The sequence below is a fragment of the Camelina sativa genome, chromosome 17 (assembly GCF_030686135.1).
Source record: "Camelina sativa cultivar CO46 ecotype springtype chromosome 17, ASM3068613v1".
Classification (NCBI taxonomy): Eukaryota; Viridiplantae; Streptophyta; class Magnoliopsida; order Brassicales; family Brassicaceae; genus Camelina; species Camelina sativa.
Genome location: NC_141896.1, coordinates 7,322,117 through 7,338,649, shown reverse-complemented (window position 1 = coordinate 7,338,649; position 16,533 = coordinate 7,322,117). Strand labels below are relative to the sequence as shown.

General features: G+C 30.1%; 4 protein-coding genes across 6 annotated transcripts; 2 read left to right on the top strand and 2 right to left on the bottom strand.

The window, feature by feature from the left end:
* Positions 1-1,423: 1,423 nt before the first annotated feature.
* On the bottom strand, positions 1,424-3,367 carry LOC104759259 (exopolygalacturonase-like). The gene is made up of 4 exons (XM_087493817.1): positions 3,013-3,367; positions 2,487-2,795; positions 1,893-2,411; positions 1,424-1,791 (listed from the first exon to the last, which is right to left on the bottom strand). Exons 1-4 carry the CDS (start codon positions 3,178-3,180, stop codon positions 1,561-1,563), a joined length of 1,227 nt encoding a protein of 408 aa, XP_087349943.1. The 5' UTR covers positions 3,181-3,367; the 3' UTR covers positions 1,424-1,560.
* A 2,201-nt stretch (positions 3,368-5,568) lies between these two features.
* On the bottom strand, positions 5,569-7,644 carry LOC104756045 (exopolygalacturonase-like). The gene is made up of 4 exons (XM_087496137.1): positions 7,366-7,644; positions 6,632-6,943; positions 6,032-6,550; positions 5,569-5,935 (listed from the first exon to the last, which is right to left on the bottom strand). Exons 1-4 carry the CDS (start codon positions 7,510-7,512, stop codon positions 5,705-5,707), a joined length of 1,209 nt encoding a protein of 402 aa, XP_087352263.1. The 5' UTR covers positions 7,513-7,644; the 3' UTR covers positions 5,569-5,704.
* A 2,445-nt stretch (positions 7,645-10,089) lies between these two features.
* On the top strand, positions 10,090-10,785 carry LOC104756044 (VQ motif-containing protein 1). The gene has a single exon (XM_010478553.3). It carries the CDS (start codon positions 10,262-10,264, stop codon positions 10,553-10,555), a length of 294 nt encoding a protein of 97 aa, XP_010476855.1. The 5' UTR covers positions 10,090-10,261; the 3' UTR covers positions 10,556-10,785.
* Positions 10,786-10,965: 180 nt separating this feature from the next.
* On the top strand, positions 10,966-13,736 carry LOC104756043 (E3 ubiquitin-protein ligase DA2L). 3 transcript variants are annotated; one of them, XM_010478552.3, is made up of 9 exons: positions 10,966-11,337; positions 11,629-11,856; positions 11,972-12,023; positions 12,113-12,158; positions 12,241-12,322; positions 12,424-12,574; positions 12,658-12,721; positions 13,062-13,128; positions 13,217-13,736. In XM_010478552.3, exons 2-9 carry the CDS (start codon positions 11,656-11,658, stop codon positions 13,556-13,558), a joined length of 1,005 nt encoding a protein of 334 aa, XP_010476854.2. In that variant the 5' UTR covers positions 10,966-11,337; positions 11,629-11,655; the 3' UTR covers positions 13,559-13,736. The 3 variants fall into 3 exon arrangements, with proteins under 3 accessions (XP_010476854.2, XP_087352261.1, XP_087352262.1); XM_087496135.1 differs by having other exon boundaries at positions 10,984-11,337; positions 12,647-12,721; XM_087496136.1 differs by having other exon boundaries at positions 11,064-11,337; positions 12,658-12,980.
* The last annotated feature ends 2,797 nt before the right edge of the window (positions 13,737-16,533 follow it).

Genomic DNA, 16,533 nt, shown 5'->3' with positions numbered 1-16,533 from the left:
TAATACTATAAATTTGTTTTAGTAATAATATTATTATTAAAATTATAACCAAAAAATAATTATATTCCAAAATTTAGAATGGGTTAATGGGTTTTAGAATGTAAGTAAGATTTTAATGCATGGTGGAATAAAAAAAACAAGTTATGTAATTGTATTTATAAAAATCTAAACATGAAAATAAAATTGAAGTGAAACATTAGTTTCTAAGAAACATATACCGTAAAGATTTATTATTAAATTTTACTTATAAGAAAGAATATATTAATTATTTAACTTAACTTAACTTAAAAGTTTTGATCTAAAACAAAGGGGCACACTTTTTTTGGGAAAACTATGAAAAAGAATTTTTAAAAAATAATCTATCTAAAAAACAAAATCAATGGTCAGGAAATATAGAAAAAATAATATGCAAGCCGTTACAAAAAGTGGCATGTGATCTATGTAGCATATCTCATAAGGTGGAGCTACAATTTTATAACATAATATAAAATATATATAACAAATATAACATATATATATATATAATCAAATGCTTTTAACCCAAAACATTGGAATGTGTTCAAATAAAAAGAAATAAACCCAAAACTTGGCAAAAACAACATATTTAAAGTACACTATATTTTTTTTAGAAGACGAAGATGGGGTTACATCACAATATTAACATCTGCAAATAGCATATGAGATTTTAGAAATATATGTAGCTTGGAATAATGAATAGATATTTATTGTGGGGTTTAAATATTTCATCATTTAAGCATTTTTGACTTAGTCTAAAATTATATTATGACAGATGATGCATTTGGACAACCTCATTTTAGCGACATAGCAGTAAAACTGTTCATAAAACTTTGTATATTTGCATTTAATGTTGGATATCAATATGTTTAAATGGTCTCTATAATTAGGTCAGCGATCGACATTGACGTTAGAACTTTTAAAATTATGTTTTCATGGGATATGAATATTGAATGAACTCTTTTAAAGATAAAATCTCAAAGATTGTCGACAATATTATTGCGACACCAGACAATATATGTTATATATATATTAGTAAAATAAGTACGGCATTTATATAGATTTATCTTTTAATTTTTAAATTATATTCATATTCAATTATTCTTATTGATAAAAATTTTAACTAAAATCCCACGTAAAATCGCAAATAGATATAACAAAGAAATGTTATCTTAAAAAATATATATGTTGTATATCATTGAGTAAAGTAAGTTATATATTTATACTCAAAAGTTGGAATTATTATATTTGAGCTCAACAATTTCTGTTGATAAGAAATATTTTAAATTAAAATCCCGCGCGTGCGCGGGTGCAAATTCTAGTCTAAAAGAAAATTCAGTATGCAACTTTGATACTTTATTTCGAAAGTATTAACAGATTTGTTAAATATAAAATCACAACGTTGAAAGATTTTAACTTAGAGAATTTATTAATTAATAATCTACTTTAGGATCTCATCATCATTCATCACAACTAGAGCATGCAAACACACCACAGCTGTCACGAAAATATCAAAATACAACAAAACGACTTGTTTTGACAAAATCAATTCAAGCAATGCGGAGGATTCATCTTGCCGGTAGCAGAACCTTTAATGTTTTCACACAACGTGATTGCAGGACCGTCGACTCCGTTGTGCTTTAAATTAATGTCACTTGAGTGAACATTTTTGCAAGGAAAACTTTTGCTACATTGAAATTTCACAGCCACTTTGTTGCTTGACGTTCCCCAAATATTTTTTAGTGTCACGTTTTGGATCTGAATGTGCGAATCTCCCTGCAAAAATGATAATTTAACATGTAAATTAAACTAAGATTTTTAAAACAAAGAAGTTTGATTTTTTTTTTTTTTTTTTTTTTTTTTGCGTAGTAAGTTACCAATTTCTGGCAGGATGGATAAGGACAATACTTCTGGTCAATGTTGATAGGAGTTCCAACATCAATCATCTGTAAATTCTCATAAACTAAATTGGAAACTGCAATCGTGGAAGCCGAAGATTCCCATGTCTTGATCCGAATACCATTAGACGTACCATTAAATATTGTATCCCTAACCGTTAAGCCATTGACGTTCTTCTCATTTTCATATTTTCCCAAACTTCCAACACTTATCCCATGTCCTGGACCGCATGTGACATTATAGATATCAAAATTGGTGTTTCCAGAGAGCATTGCTATACAATCATCTCCAGTGCTGATGTGAGTGTTTGAGATTTGCATGCTGCTTGATGAAGCCATTTTGATGCCGTCAGTGTTGGGACTATCACCGGGAGCTGTTATGTTTACTCCTGTGATGTTAAAATGATCAACAGAGAAGAAACTAAAGTGCCCTGCTTTGCTGTTGAGTGATGTTATCCCTTCCATCCTTGATTTATTTACGAAATAAAATCCCATATTCTGTAATGTATACAAACACTGTGAAAATATGATTTTAAAAAATGTTATAGAAAAAGTCTAAGAAATGGTACGTACGATAGCAAATTTTGGACAATTAATATTCTTTTGGCAGTCATTTAGTAACCAAGATTCTTTTCCTTGACCATCGATGGTGCCATTGCCGGAAACTGTGAGATAGTCGATGTAGCGAAAATTGATCCACGTTTCTTTTTTAATGTCATTGTTGTTCGGAGGAGCCAACAAAGTTCCATCAATGACAAATGAAATGTTACTAGTGCACGGTCCTACAAATGATACACCACCAAGATAGAATCTTCCATTTGGTATGTACATTTTGCTCGGTCCATCCCATGTGCATGCATCCTTCCATGTATCTGTGAACGCCTTATGATATACATTAACACATAAGGTAGACTATTTTATTAGACAAAAACTCTTTAGTAATTTATAAGATTCAAAAAACTTGTAGTCACAAACCGATCTGAAATGCAATATATATAAAAAAAAAGTCAAGCAACCAGTCCGTATTATATGGAAAATGGACAAATAACTAGAGAAAAATTATTTTGTAACAAAAAAAAAAAACAGAAAATATCAATACCTTGGTGTTATTTGTTTTACCGTCACCATTAGCACCATATCTTTGAACGTCGAATACTTTTGGCACAGTGGTGAATACTTTTGGCACAGTGGTTGGGCGACTTGTTGTGCCGATGATGAAAAAAAGAGCCAAACTAGAAACCTTAAACACAAAATCAATGTAAGCCATCTTCTTCTTTTTTAGTACCTTCTCTTCCCTCTCTTGTTTTGGATTATTTAAAGTTTTGAAAGAAGACAAAAAGATGCTTAATTTTTTTGGTCAACAGGTGTTGGTGTACTTATACAGAAATATATCCTACGGATCTGTTGACCAAAAAAAAAAAAATCCTACGGATCTATGCTAAGAAATCCAGAATGATAAAAAGTGATATGTACTACTTGACATGTATATATTATTTGGATATATGTATCTTTTTTTACCAATTTTGGATTAATTTTTTTTTCTTTCTAAAATCTTTATATACTAAGCAATATGATGTGTTTAAAGCACAGATCAACATTAAAAAAAATTATAATAGAATAATAAAGTTATTTTTATATTTTTTAAAAAAAAGTTATTTTGTTTGAGATAATATTTATATTTGTATCATTATTTTGAAAAATTATTCTATTTAATAAAGAATAATAAATTTATTGTTTGTTGTATTTGCATCATTATTTTGTGAAATATGAAGTAGTAATTTTAATATTACAATTATAAACAAATAAAATTTATTAATTTATCAGCTATATAAATTTAGTTTTACCAATCCTCCAATGTGAAAATTAAAACACACATTTTATTTTTATAGATCGAGTAATATATCTTTGTTTTTAAAAGTTCAAATCACAATAAGTAGAAAAAAATCTGCATTTTATTAATCATAAGTATTATATAAAAATTTCAAACAATTTGTAAATAAAATAAAATAAAGATGATATGAGAATCATAATTTGAAGTTTTAACAAAATATTCAAAATCTTGTTATTAAAAATAGTTATATTGACTACTTGGATATAAAATCTTAGTTTTTGAAATTCTGATTTGTTTATATTCTTTTTTAAAAAAAAATTGTTTTCGTCCATAATTTATTAGAGAGAGAAAATATTGTTTTTAAACTAATAATTATTTAAAATCAATGGCATGACAATGTAAAATTAAAGAAGAAAATAAACTCTATTATATTAGCAGTTAATTTTTATTTTTTATTTTTTTCAAGTATAAATTAGTTTTGATTTGAATAGATTTCTTTTATTTTTCTAGATTTTTTTATATTTGATATGTCAGCTTTTTATTTTTAATTAATTATATTTATTTAATTATTAATTAATCTTAATTAAATTTTTCTAATGGTAATTGAATGTAATTTTTTAGACATTTTATGGTTAGTTTTATATTTGTACTTCTCAATTAATATAGTAGGATACTATTAGATATGTATTTTATTTGGGTTAGGGGTCTGAATCGACTGAGATTAGCTAGCTGTATCAAATATTATTGAAATTCATGCAACGAATTAAACGAACACAATCAAGAAAATTATTACATTATATTAGTTTTGGTTGCATTTATATTAACATTTTTAATTATATTTGGTGTTCAACCTTTAAGTTATACTTATTTAAAAAAGTTAATCTTTAAAAAGTTGCACAAAAACAATAAATAAAAATATAGGAAATCAATTTAATATAGAAAATCGATTTAATATTCATGTATAAGAATTTTTATAGATAAGAAAATCAATTATGAAAATTTAACACCATTCAATCAAAACAATCAGTTATTAGTAGTAGAATTTTTAGTGAAAATGAAATCCATTATGATGATTTAATGCTACGTAACATATTTAAATCAAAATAAATTTCTTAATTTCTAAAATTTTTATATATGCAATCAAGAAAATATAGCAAATTAACCACCGGTGCAGTGGGCTAGTGGTTTAAATGCAAGAGTTAGATCCATGTGTTCCCTAATTCGATTCCGGGTGGGATGGATATCATGTCATGTCCTACACCATTGGGAAGATTAAGGCTCATGCTCGAACTAAAAAAAAAAAAAAAACTAAATCTTCTACTTTATTCCGTTTATTCCGTAATTGTGATATTTTTTTAGATTGTATACTTGTTGCCCAACAAGATTTTCGACAATCAATCACACATAAAATTAGGGGTGTCAATCGGGCTTTAGTACTGTTATATCAACACCGGTCCTGCTTATCGTAGGCTGGTTTCACGTGATGTGATTTCCACATCCAATCAAATAAGGCGTGCATTGACCCATTAAACAAAGTATGATTCTTTCTTTCAATATAAATAAATAAATGGTCAGATAATAATAACAAAAGTCCATTTAAAACCCTTTGTAATTAATTAGAGGCTATACATATATATACGAAGTCTTGTCATTCAATAAAAAGTTATATTACAAAAAAAATAAAAAAATAGATATGATTATGTATAAAATAAACCGTGTGAGTGAGTGAGTTTTCATATCAAAAAGAAAATTCAGTATGCAACTTTGATACTTTATTTCGAAAGTATAAACAGATTTGTTGAATACAAAATCACAACGTTGAAGGATTTTAACTTAGAGAATTTATTAATTAATCTACTTTAGGATCTCATCATCATTCATCACAACTAGAGCATGCATAAACACACCACAGCTATCACGAAAATATCAAAATACAACAAAACGACTTGTTTTGACAAAATCAATTCAAGCAATGAGGAGGAATCATCTTGCCGGTAGCAGAACCTTTAATGTTTTCACACAACGTGATTGCAGGACCGTCGACTCCTTTGTGTTTTAAATTAATGTCACTTGAGTGAACATTTTTGCAAGGAAAACTTTTGCTACATTGAAATTTCACAGCCACTTTGTTCCTTGATGTTCCCCAAATATTTTTTAGTGTCACGTTTTGGATCTGAATGTGAGAATCTCCCTGCAAAAATGATAATTTAACATGTAAATTAAACTCGACTAAGATTTTTAAAACAAAGAAGTTTGATTTTTTTTTTTTTTTGTCGTAGTAAGTTACCAATTTCTGGCAGGATGTATAAGGACAATACTTCTGGTCAATGTTGATAGGAGCTCCAACATCAATCATCTGTAAATTCTTATAAACTAAATTGGAAATTGCAATCGTGGAAGCCGAAGATTCCCATGTCTTGATCCGAATACCGTCGGACGTACCAGTAAATATTGTATCCCTAACCGTTAAGCCGTTGATGTTCTTCTCATTTCTATCTTTTCCCAAACTTCCAACACTTATCCCATGTCCTGGACCGCATGTGACATTGTAGATATCAAAATTGGTGTTTCCAGAGAGCATTGCTATACAATCATCTCCAGTGCTGATGTGAGTGTTTGAGATTTGTATGTTGCTTGATAAAGCTATTTTGATGCCGTCAGTGTTGGGACTATCGCCGGGAGCTGTTATGTGTACTCCTGTGATGTTAAAATGATCAACAGAGAAGAAATTTAAGTGCCCTGCTTTGCTGTTGAGTGATGTTATCCCTTCCATCCTTGATTTATTTACGAAATCAAATCCCATATTCTGTAATGTATACAAACAGAGTATGAAAAATATGATTTAAAAATAAATGTTATAGAAAAAGTTTAAGAAATGGGTACGTACTATAGCAAGTTTAGGACAATTCATATTCTTTTGGCAGTTATTTAGTAACCAAGACTCTTTTCCTTGACCATCGATGGTGCCACTGCCGGTAACTGTGAGATAGTCGATGTAGCGAAAATTGATCCACGTGTCTTTTTTAATGTCATTGTTGTTCGGAGGAGCCAACAAAGTTCCATCAATGACAAATGAAATCTTCTTACTAGTGCACGGTCCTACAAATGATACACCACCAAGATAGAATCTTCCATTTGGTATGTACATTTTGCTCGGTCCATCCCATGTGCATGCATTCTTCCATGTATTTGTGAACGCCTATATGATATACATTACCAAATCAGGTAGACTATTTTATTAGACAAAAAACTCTTTAGTAATTTATAAGATTCAAAAAACTTGTAGTCACAAACAAAAAAAATATGCTCTTCACCTTACCAAAAAAAAAATATATATATATGCTCTTCAATAAATTAAAAAAAAAAAACTAATTATAATTCCATCATACTAAATAGGATGGAGGTACGAAGTTAAATTAAACCGATCTGAAATCCAATATATAAAAAAGTCAAGCGTATTCTATGAATCGCCAAGCAGATCTGCTGGCAAAGGAGGCTCTCCTTATATGTAAACAACCCTAAGTTTTATTCCAATTGAAAGGTCATTTTCGTTCAAAAACAAAAAAAAAAAACTAGAGAAAAATTATTTTGTAACAAAAAAAAAACAGAAAATATCAATACCTTGGTGTTATCCGTTTTACCGTTACCTTTAGCACCATATCTTCGAACGTCGAATACTTTTGGCACAGTGGTTGGTCGACTTGTTGTGCCGATGATGAAAAAAAGAGCCAAACTAGAAACCTTAAACACAAAATCAATGTAAGCCATCTTCTTCTTTTTTAGTACCTTCTATTCCCTCTCTTGTTTTGGATTGTTTAAAGTTTTGAAAGAAGACAAAAAGATGCTTAATTTTCTTAAATGATTTCGGAAGCAATATGATTACAGGTGTTGGTGTACTTATACAGAATTATATCCTAACGATATATGCTAAGAAATCAAGAATAATAAAAAGTGATATGTACTACTTGACATGTATCTTATTTGGATATATGTATCTTTTCTTACCAATTTTGGGTAAAAAAAAAAATTTCTTTCTAAAATATTTATATATACTACCCCTACATATGTATTTTCTTTGGGTTTGGGGTCTGAATCAATTGAGATTAGCTAGCTGTATGAAAACTAGTAAACTACTATATTACATTAGTTTTTGGTTGCATCTATATTAACATTTTTTAAAATATATTTTGGTTTATGCCCTTTAAGTTTTACTTATTTAATTTTCTTTTACAATATTAATCCCTAAAACAATTCCATAAATAACATTGCAGAGAAACTCAAATACTAAACTTTCTTAAATTGACCAACATTTGTTACATTTATTGCAATAAAATCTTAACAACATCTATACATTCTGATTTTTCCAAAAACAACTCTACCTATTAAAGTTTTAACTCATAAAATCTCCAAAACTATTTTTATGGATGCTAGAATCTCTCAAATTTAAATGATATACAACAGATTTTCCATAACAAAAGTTTACAATCTCCATAATTATATTAACATTAATAAATCTTCTAAACTGAAAATCCAATAATAAAATGTCACATTAAATATGTTGAAAACCCCCATATACAATTTGGTTTTTTTTTTTTGAAGAATTACCAAAAAAAATAAAATTCTATTAATTATCATAAACTATATATATTGACATGAAAAAATTATAACTATAAAAATATGCTAATTTGCTAAAACAATTAACATAATTAAACTTGATAAAAAAAATTTTAATTATTTTTTTTACGCAAAAACTTATTTTGATTTTGGTGAGACGGGTTGGCATTAATCTCATACAGGGAGTTAAGTGGAATTGATTTTTTTTTTTAAACACTTTTAGATGTGTACCAGGGGATAAATGTATTACTAGACTATACATATGCCACACGGGTTAAAACCTTGAAAACACTACAAAAATCATATACTTTGAATACTTATATCAAATACCTGTAAAATTAAAAAAATTTAAAATTAATAAAACAATAATAAAATAACAAATAAATACAATATAAATTTTAAACTTTTAAAATTAAATTATTGTACGCAGGTTAAATCCTAGTTTATATTAACATTTTTGAAATACATTTGGTGTTCTACCCTTTAAATTATACTTATTTAAAAAGTTATATATAAAGTTAATCCTTAAAAAATTGCATAAAAAGGACAATAAATAAAAATATAGGAAATCAATTTAATATACAAAATCGATTTAATATTCATGTATAGATAAAGAAATCAATTATGAAAATTCAATCGAATCCTTAGCTAAATACAGTGGCTTCTGCCCACCTTACTTGAGCCGGGGCTGCATATACTTTTTATTAATGATATATTCCTTAGCTAAATACTAAATCTTCTACTTTATTCCGTAATTGTGATATTTTTTAAGATCGTGCCCAACAAGATTTTCGACAATCAATCACACATAAAATTACGGTTATATCAACACCGGTTCTGCTAATATATCGTAGGTTGGTTTCATGTGATGTGATTTCCACATCCAATCAAATAAGGCGTGCTTTGACCCATTAAACAAAGTATGATTCTTTCTTTCAATATTAAATAAATAAATGGTCAGATAATAATAACAAAAGTCCATTTATTATTTGGTCCGTCAAGGCTGCTTGAATCTCATTTTTTTAACGGTCAAACCTGTCTCACCCGTACAAGAATCACGACGTCGAAGACCAATACAATAATTGTGAAGACCATAAATAGTTTTCGTATTGCCCCAAAGACCATAAATATTTTTAACTTTTATCGAGTCTCTTGACTCTCTTTTAGATAGATAGATAGATAGATAATGCTAAATAAAAAATATATCATCGAACTTGTGTACCAAAACAAATAACAACCTCAATCAGAGATTTGTCTTACATATCAATTATCAATGAAGTGAAACGTTGCAAAAAATAAAAACAAATCAACAAGTAATATAATCTCCAGTTTCAGTTGACCCCGCCGTGACAAAACTCTAGATAAAAGATTTTATAATGTAATGTTAATTTAGCTGAGTGTAATTTCTTTAGTACGTGGAAAATTTGCGCCACTCCTGAGAGATCTGTATATAAAAGAAAAAGTCTCTTTATTCATATGATCGTAACACCATACGTAAGCATTTTTTCTAGAATCAAAAAAAAAAAAAATCATTCGCCACCTATCTAATTATTATTTTCCAATACACCAAATACAAACTATATGCTAAAAAAAAAAAAAAAAAAAAAAAAAAAAAAAAAAAAAAAAACTCTTATCCATAGTACGTACATAGAGGAGTCCCCATGATAATAAATGTTTCTAAAAAAAAATAATTAAAAATCTTTAACATGACAACAAAGTTCAGTCTTCCCACGAATATAATATTTTTATTTTTCTATGTATATATCTTCATAATTAATTATCTTACACATATAAATACAAGAAACATCTCCGGAGATTCAAAAGGCAAAAAACTACTCAACAGAGCAAAACCAAGTGACTTATTTTTATTGTGTACCAAAAAAATTCATAAAAACAAAAAAGTATGGCTGGAGTGAGATCAGAGCCGATGAAGGTTGTCTTCATAAACACACAGTACGTTCAGACAGATGCTCGGAGCTTCAAGACGGTTGTTCAAGAACTCACCGGTAAAAACGCAGTCGTCGCCGATGGTTCTTTTGAATTCACTGGGCAAGGCTACGGTGGTAAAGATTCATCACAGAGGTTCTGCAACGCAGGAAAAGAAACAGAAGGAGGTGCAGAGACGACAGAGTTCGATTGCTTTTTCAGAGAGACCCCTCCCGTCGGCGAATTGTATAATCTTTGGTCAGACAATTGACTCTTAGTGAAAAAAATTCGTTTTTTATTAATTTTATTTTCCCCCACTCTTTTCCACAAAATTTGGCCCATTTAAGGCCCATTATTAGTATCATCATCTCAAGCCTCTGTAAAATACGCGAGTGATCTGATCCCTTAATTACTCCTTTAGAATGTGAACATTTTTTTTTTTTTTTTTGCTTATTGCATTTTTAATGTACATAATAAGGAAATAATATGCAATTTTTGAAATTATATGTAGCAGAATTACATAACTATATTATTATTAATACAGTTTTTTTTTCGTCTAGTGTATTATTTTACAGCAAAACAAACTTTTTTAAAAAAATTGACAAAAGTCGAAATGAATAAAGTAAAAAAATAAAAAAAAGCGTGGGGTAATTTAACGCGCGAGAGGGGCGCGTGGGAGATAAACGAAGGAGGAAGAGTGAAAACAAAACAAAACAAAAAAGATGAAGACGACGATTCATTTCTTTGGTATCCGACTAACTCCACCGTTTCGATTCTTCATCCATTCCAATTCCATCATCTTTGTCAAAATTTACAATCTTTTTCAGTCTAAAGAATCGAAAATTCAAAACTTTCAGACACGAAACTCTGTTTTTTTTTTAAAGAAACAAGAAAAAAATCTTTGCGATTATACAACATTGTTGTACGTAGCGGTAGAGTTACACAACAACATTACTGTATCTCTATCTGACAGAGGAAAAGTTCTGATCTTTGTCTTCTCTTATCGTTATCTAACTCTCTCTCTCTGCCTCGAGATTCTCCACTCCCATTAAGGTATATTCGCCGACTCTTTCCACTTTCTTACTTATTTTATATTCAAGGGTTTTGAAATTGTTGTTGTGTGACCCTTCAATTGAATGGTGTTGTTGTAATTGTAATTGATTCTTATCAAAAAGGTTGGAAATTTGGGTTTTGGTCTTTGTTAGTTTCGTGAAAAAGGAATCATTTTTGGATTGCTACGAGCTCTTAATTGCGTCTGTGAATTGTAGAAAGTAAAATATGTAATTGATTTCTTGTTGTGAATGTGTGTGTTCATATGTCCCTCTGTGTTCTTTTAATTTGAAGGCATAAAGCATTGAACAGACAATTGTGATGGGTAATAAGCTGGGAAGGAAGAGACAGACTGTGGACGAACGGTACACTAAGCCACAACAAGGTTTATACATGAGCAAAGATGTTGACATTAAAAAGCTTAAGAAGCTCATCTTAGAGTCTAAGCTTGCTCCTTGTTATCCTGGTCATGAAGAGAGTTCCTCGCATCTTGATCTTGAAGAGTGTCCTATTTGCTTTCTGGTTTGTGTATTTGCTTTTTTTTAAAGTCTTTCTTTCTTCTTCTAGTGCTTTATATAAGAAGATGAAATTGACTAACTCGGAGTAATTGATTGTTCTTGTTCTTGTGTGTTTCTAGTACTATCCGAGCCTCAATAGGTCAAGATGTTGTATGAAAAGCATTTGTACAGGTAAACTGAATATATTCGTCGGCCATCTCTTAACTATCGAATCTTTTATATTCTTGTATTCATCGAGTTTGTGTTTTGGTTTTACTCAGAGTGCTTTCTGCGGATGAAGAGTCCTAATTCAGCCCAACCTACTCAGTATCCTTTGATTTCTCATATTACGTGTTAAGGTTTTAGTCTTCACATAGGGGAATTTTCTCTTTCCTTAACAAAATGTAAGATGCCCGTTTTGCAAAACGTCCAATTATGCTGTCGAGTATCGTGGAGGGAAGACTAAAGAGGAGAAGAACATTGAACAAATTGTAAGCCAGACTTAAATCTTGAAATACAGTTACTTTCTCAATGAGTATATGATGGAATTACTGGCTGATTCTACCCGTCTTGTTCTCTCTGTGTTCTGAAGGAAGAGCAACGAGTTATAGAAGCTAAAATAAGGATGAGGCAGAAAGAGGTTGAAGAAGATGAAGAAAGAATGCAGAAACGTCTGGAATCGTTTTCTTCTAGTTCTAGCACTAGTGCAGCAGCTGGTGATACAGAATATGGTTCTGCTGCAGGTTAGTCTCGGTTTCAGCATGTCTCAGATCTTCCATTTATGTTTTTCTTGGTTTGCAATCACAATCAAATAGTTTTAACGCAGAGGATGATGGGGAAATTGTTTCATCTGAAGACTCATGTCTTCCATCGCATCCTCAGGTTACAAGGTTTGTCATTTTTTTTCTAGAAATGGATCTTAGTGAAATTTTTATGTCGGTTCATGCCATGAGGTGCATAAGATTCATCCCCATAACCATTTTTCTTGATTTAGCTGTTAATTTTCCATTGGATTACTAGTCCTTTCTCATGAGAATCTTTGATGCTTCGAGAACAATCACAACCTCTTGTTAAGCTGTCTCTAGTTAATCAATCATTGTATTACATTTTCCCACCATTCCTCTTCTGGCTAAAACTATATTTACAACGGTAATACCTATTTTAGAAATTTGAATTTGAAGTGGTCTACATCAGGTTACTGATTATGTGGTTATCTGGAAAACTCTTCAGGGATGGCCAATCTGACTTTGATCTTGAGGATATAATGGTCATGGAAGCAATATGGCTCTCATTGCAGGTAAATTTGTTCGATTGCTAAATTCTAACTTTTAAGGATGTTGTGTTTCCTGAATAAGATAAGCCTAACTCTTTTCAATTTGAATTAGGAATCTGGAATTCAGAGAAATACATCACCTGGTGAAATTTCAGAGAAAGATCATAATGTGGAACCATCGACTCCATCATCATCATCTCCATCGGGTGGGTTAGCTTGTGCAATCGCTGTTCTTGCTGAACGCCAGCAAATGGTTGGTGAATCTTCCTCCTATCAAAACGATAACGTTTCATCAGACAACATGGTTCTAGGCAATTGTAACAACAGCCATTACAATACCATAGAAGAAGATAGTAACCATTACCTTCAAGGAGCAGGAACCAGCTATGCAAGATCTGATAATGATAGTGGGAGTGAGGTTTCTAGGGAAGTAACATGGCAATATAGTTCCTAAATGTAGAAACTTTAAGAGTTGTTATATAGTCGTTGCTTATATATGTTAGTGTGAGTGAATGACTTTAGTTTTGTTAGTTAGTTTTCTTTTCAGGGTGTTTGTTGATCACTCGTACATGTGCCAATAGGAAAAGACAAATGGTTTTCAATATCAATACAGAAGGTTGGTTGTTTGGTTATATATTAATTCTGACTGACCGGTAACATACCGGTCTGGTACGAGTCTTTCGTGATTGATTGATCGTACAAAAATTGGAATATATATCGTTATTTTGTGATAATCTATATTGGTAGAATCTTTGCGGAGTGATTTCGCCATGCTAGCATCCCATGAACTATCAGCTAGAGCTAGTTAATACGAGTTTGTGACAAATGGATGATTGTGTTGTGGGACGCAAAGGGAGTAAAAGAAGAGTTAGTTAGTAGTTGAGGAAATGTCAAGAAAAGGACGACAAAAATGAAGATTCACATGCTTCGGTCTCTTTGATATTAAATGAGAAGAGAACATAAAAATTGAATTGTGGTGGTCATCTTTGGGGGTTTAAGGGGTTTTATAGCCTTATAGGGATGGATTTACTTAGAGTTCCTCCACTCACATGCCTTTGTCTTTGATTTTTGAAGTATCAAGAACACTTCACCTCTTCGGAGCGTCCATTTACATTTAATTATTGCCCACAAGTAATAAAAATTCCTTAAACGTAAATGTAAGTACTAGTATCATGTTAGTCCGAGTCCTATTGGGGTTTATATTCGAAATGGGAAATGATCAACTTAAACAAAGTTGTACTATATGTTTTGGAAGTTTGTGATTATAAGTTTTAATTTGTCTCACACACCATTCACCATTATTTAAAAACTTTAAAGAATATAGAGTACAACAAATTATAAACTGAAAAAAACAAATTTCATGAAACAGAAGTAGTACTACTATTATACTGTTTTCAAACACGTGAACCTAAAATTTGAAGGTGAATATATAATTTTGTAGCGCACTATTTGAAGAAGTAATAGAGCCAGGCAGCCAGCGACATAGTCTAGCTAGTAAACTAATGACATAGACCAAGTAAAATGAAATTCAAATTTGCTGGTGACAATATCATAAAATTAACAATAGTAGTTGTTTATTGATATGGACACCCATGCCATCATTATATTAAACGGATATTCAATGCTCGTTATAAAATTACACTTTTTTTTTTTTTTTGTAGTCTCGTTTTTGGTTTTTTTGTTTTCCTTAAGAAGCATCAAATTGGTTTCTCGACGTGTTGGAGATGACAAAAAGAAACGTCGAAATTAGAGAAGGGTGAAGGTTTGTAAAAATTGGAATATGTAGAAGACCGACAAAAGGAAACAAGAGTGTCAGAAATATGGACATGTAGGTGAAATACATGTGTGTGTGTATTTATGATAAACTATAGAAACCAACTAATAATAATGTATGTCACATAAATCCACATTTACATATGCATATTTTGTCTAGGCTAATTCCTGAACTTTATATACATTCTCATCATTATAACTTACAGATCTTTTTAATTCTACTTCAATGATTTATTTCTTGTTCATTATCAGGCACACACACAAAAAAAACTACAAAATTTATGTGATAACCTTTAAATTTTGAGAAATGACATTAAATAGATGGTTTGCAATTCAAAATAATAAAGAGGACTTATTATATACTACAAGATGTTATGTAATTTGTGTATATGTGGACGTTATTACAAGACATTAAAAATGAACTAGATTCGAACCCGCACGTACGTGCGGGATTAATTTCAAAAATTAAAATTACTATCAGGTTTGCAATATATTACGTATGTGCGGAATAATGTTTATAAACATATTTTTTACGAATATTAATAAAATTTATAATCCAAACTCGTATCAGTATATCATTTGATATGGTTTTTTTGTAGACGAAAAGAATGATCATATATGTTTATTTAGACGAAAAGTATAAACAACTACAATTACAAAAAGTTAGACGAAAATAGAATATCCAGATAGAAAAAACCCATCACATATATGTCATGTATATTTTATTTTATAATGGTGATTTTAATAATAGTTTACCCATTTGAGATTGTATAATTTAGTCCAATAGATAAATAAATAGGTAGAAGATTTAGATGTGATATTCGTATTTTATGTACTTTTGTTTGGATATTTAATTTTTACAAATTAGTGGACATTATACAAATTTTCTTTATTTTTCTCAAAATTATCTATCAAATTGGATAAAATCTGCCAATGATTAAAATTCCTAAACTCGATGACCTAAATTGTATAGCATGACAAACCCACATTGATAGGCTTACCTCGTCATGGTTGTGCTATCTTTTTTTTTTTTGTATCGACCAAAATGCATTTATGTAAATTTCCCTAAAACTGTATTCAATGGTATTAGTGGTAATAGTAGAGAACTTTATGTCTACATAGTAAAAAATGCTTCCTTTTTAATAAATTTTAGTCCAATAGATATGAAAATATGTTTTTTATAAAAAATGATACGGAAATATGTAAGAGATTCAACACAGACTTACTAAATGGTGCAGAAGTGAAGAATTCTATATTTAGCTAAACAAACAACTACTTGCATATTTAAGAGCATTATGTTTGATATGTCACAACCAAAAAAAAAACAAAGTAAGGAAAAATTGTTTTTTTTCTTCATTGACATCGGTCTCTAGGAACCGGCTGCATCTTAGACCTCGGTGGCAACAACTCTTTGTGCTTCTGAGGCGGTCTCATTAGCTTCCTTCTCCATAGTTTTGTCGTTGGTCTTTAGTGTCACTTGTATGATTTAATTTCCAACCAATATCTTAATCTGCAACAATTTCAAACACAAAAGAATGTCAGTAAAAGTGTGCAGTTAATGAAACCTCATGCTAAAATAACAAAACTTGCGTTTACCTATTAAACCATCTTTCTGTTGGTTTAATTTTCATTGCCACGGTTGATGTTAACACCTCT

Bases quoted from the DNA above. Each gene is read 5' to 3' on its own strand.
- LOC104756045 (XM_087496137.1), bottom strand. From the start codon at position 7,512: ATGGCTTACATTGATTTTGTGTTTAAGGTTTCTAGTTTGGCTCTTTTT. The intron at 6,944-7,365 runs GTATTGATATTT...TATATCATATAG, and splicing joins GTAAAACGGATAACACCAAG to GCGTTCACAAATACATGGAA. The intron at 5,936-6,031 runs GTAACTTACTAC...TCATTTTTGCAG, and splicing joins ATACATCCTGCCAGAAATTG to GGAGATTCTCACATTCAGAT.
- LOC104756043 (XM_010478552.3), top strand. From the start codon at position 11,656: ATGGGTAATAAGCTGGGAAGGAAGAGACAGACTGTGGACGAACGGTAC. The intron at 12,159-12,240 runs GTATCCTTTGAT...ACAAAATGTAAG, and splicing joins AATTCAGCCCAACCTACTCA to ATGCCCGTTTTGCAAAACGT. The intron at 12,575-12,657 runs GTTAGTCTCGGT...GTTTTAACGCAG, and splicing joins AGAATATGGTTCTGCTGCAG to AGGATGATGGGGAAATTGTT.
- LOC104759259 (XM_087493817.1), bottom strand. From the start codon at position 3,180: ATGGCTTACATTGATTTTGTGTTTAAGGTTTCTAGTTTGGCTCTTTTT. The intron at 2,796-3,012 runs GTATTGATATTT...GTATATCATAAG, and splicing joins GTAAAACAAATAACACCAAG to GCGTTCACAGATACATGGAA. The intron at 1,792-1,892 runs GTAACTTACTAC...TCATTTTTGCAG, and splicing joins ATCCATCCTGCCAGAAATTG to GGAGATTCGCACATTCAGAT.
- LOC104756044 (XM_010478553.3), top strand. From the start codon at position 10,262: ATGGCTGGAGTGAGATCAGAGCCGATGAAGGTTGTCTTCATAAACACA.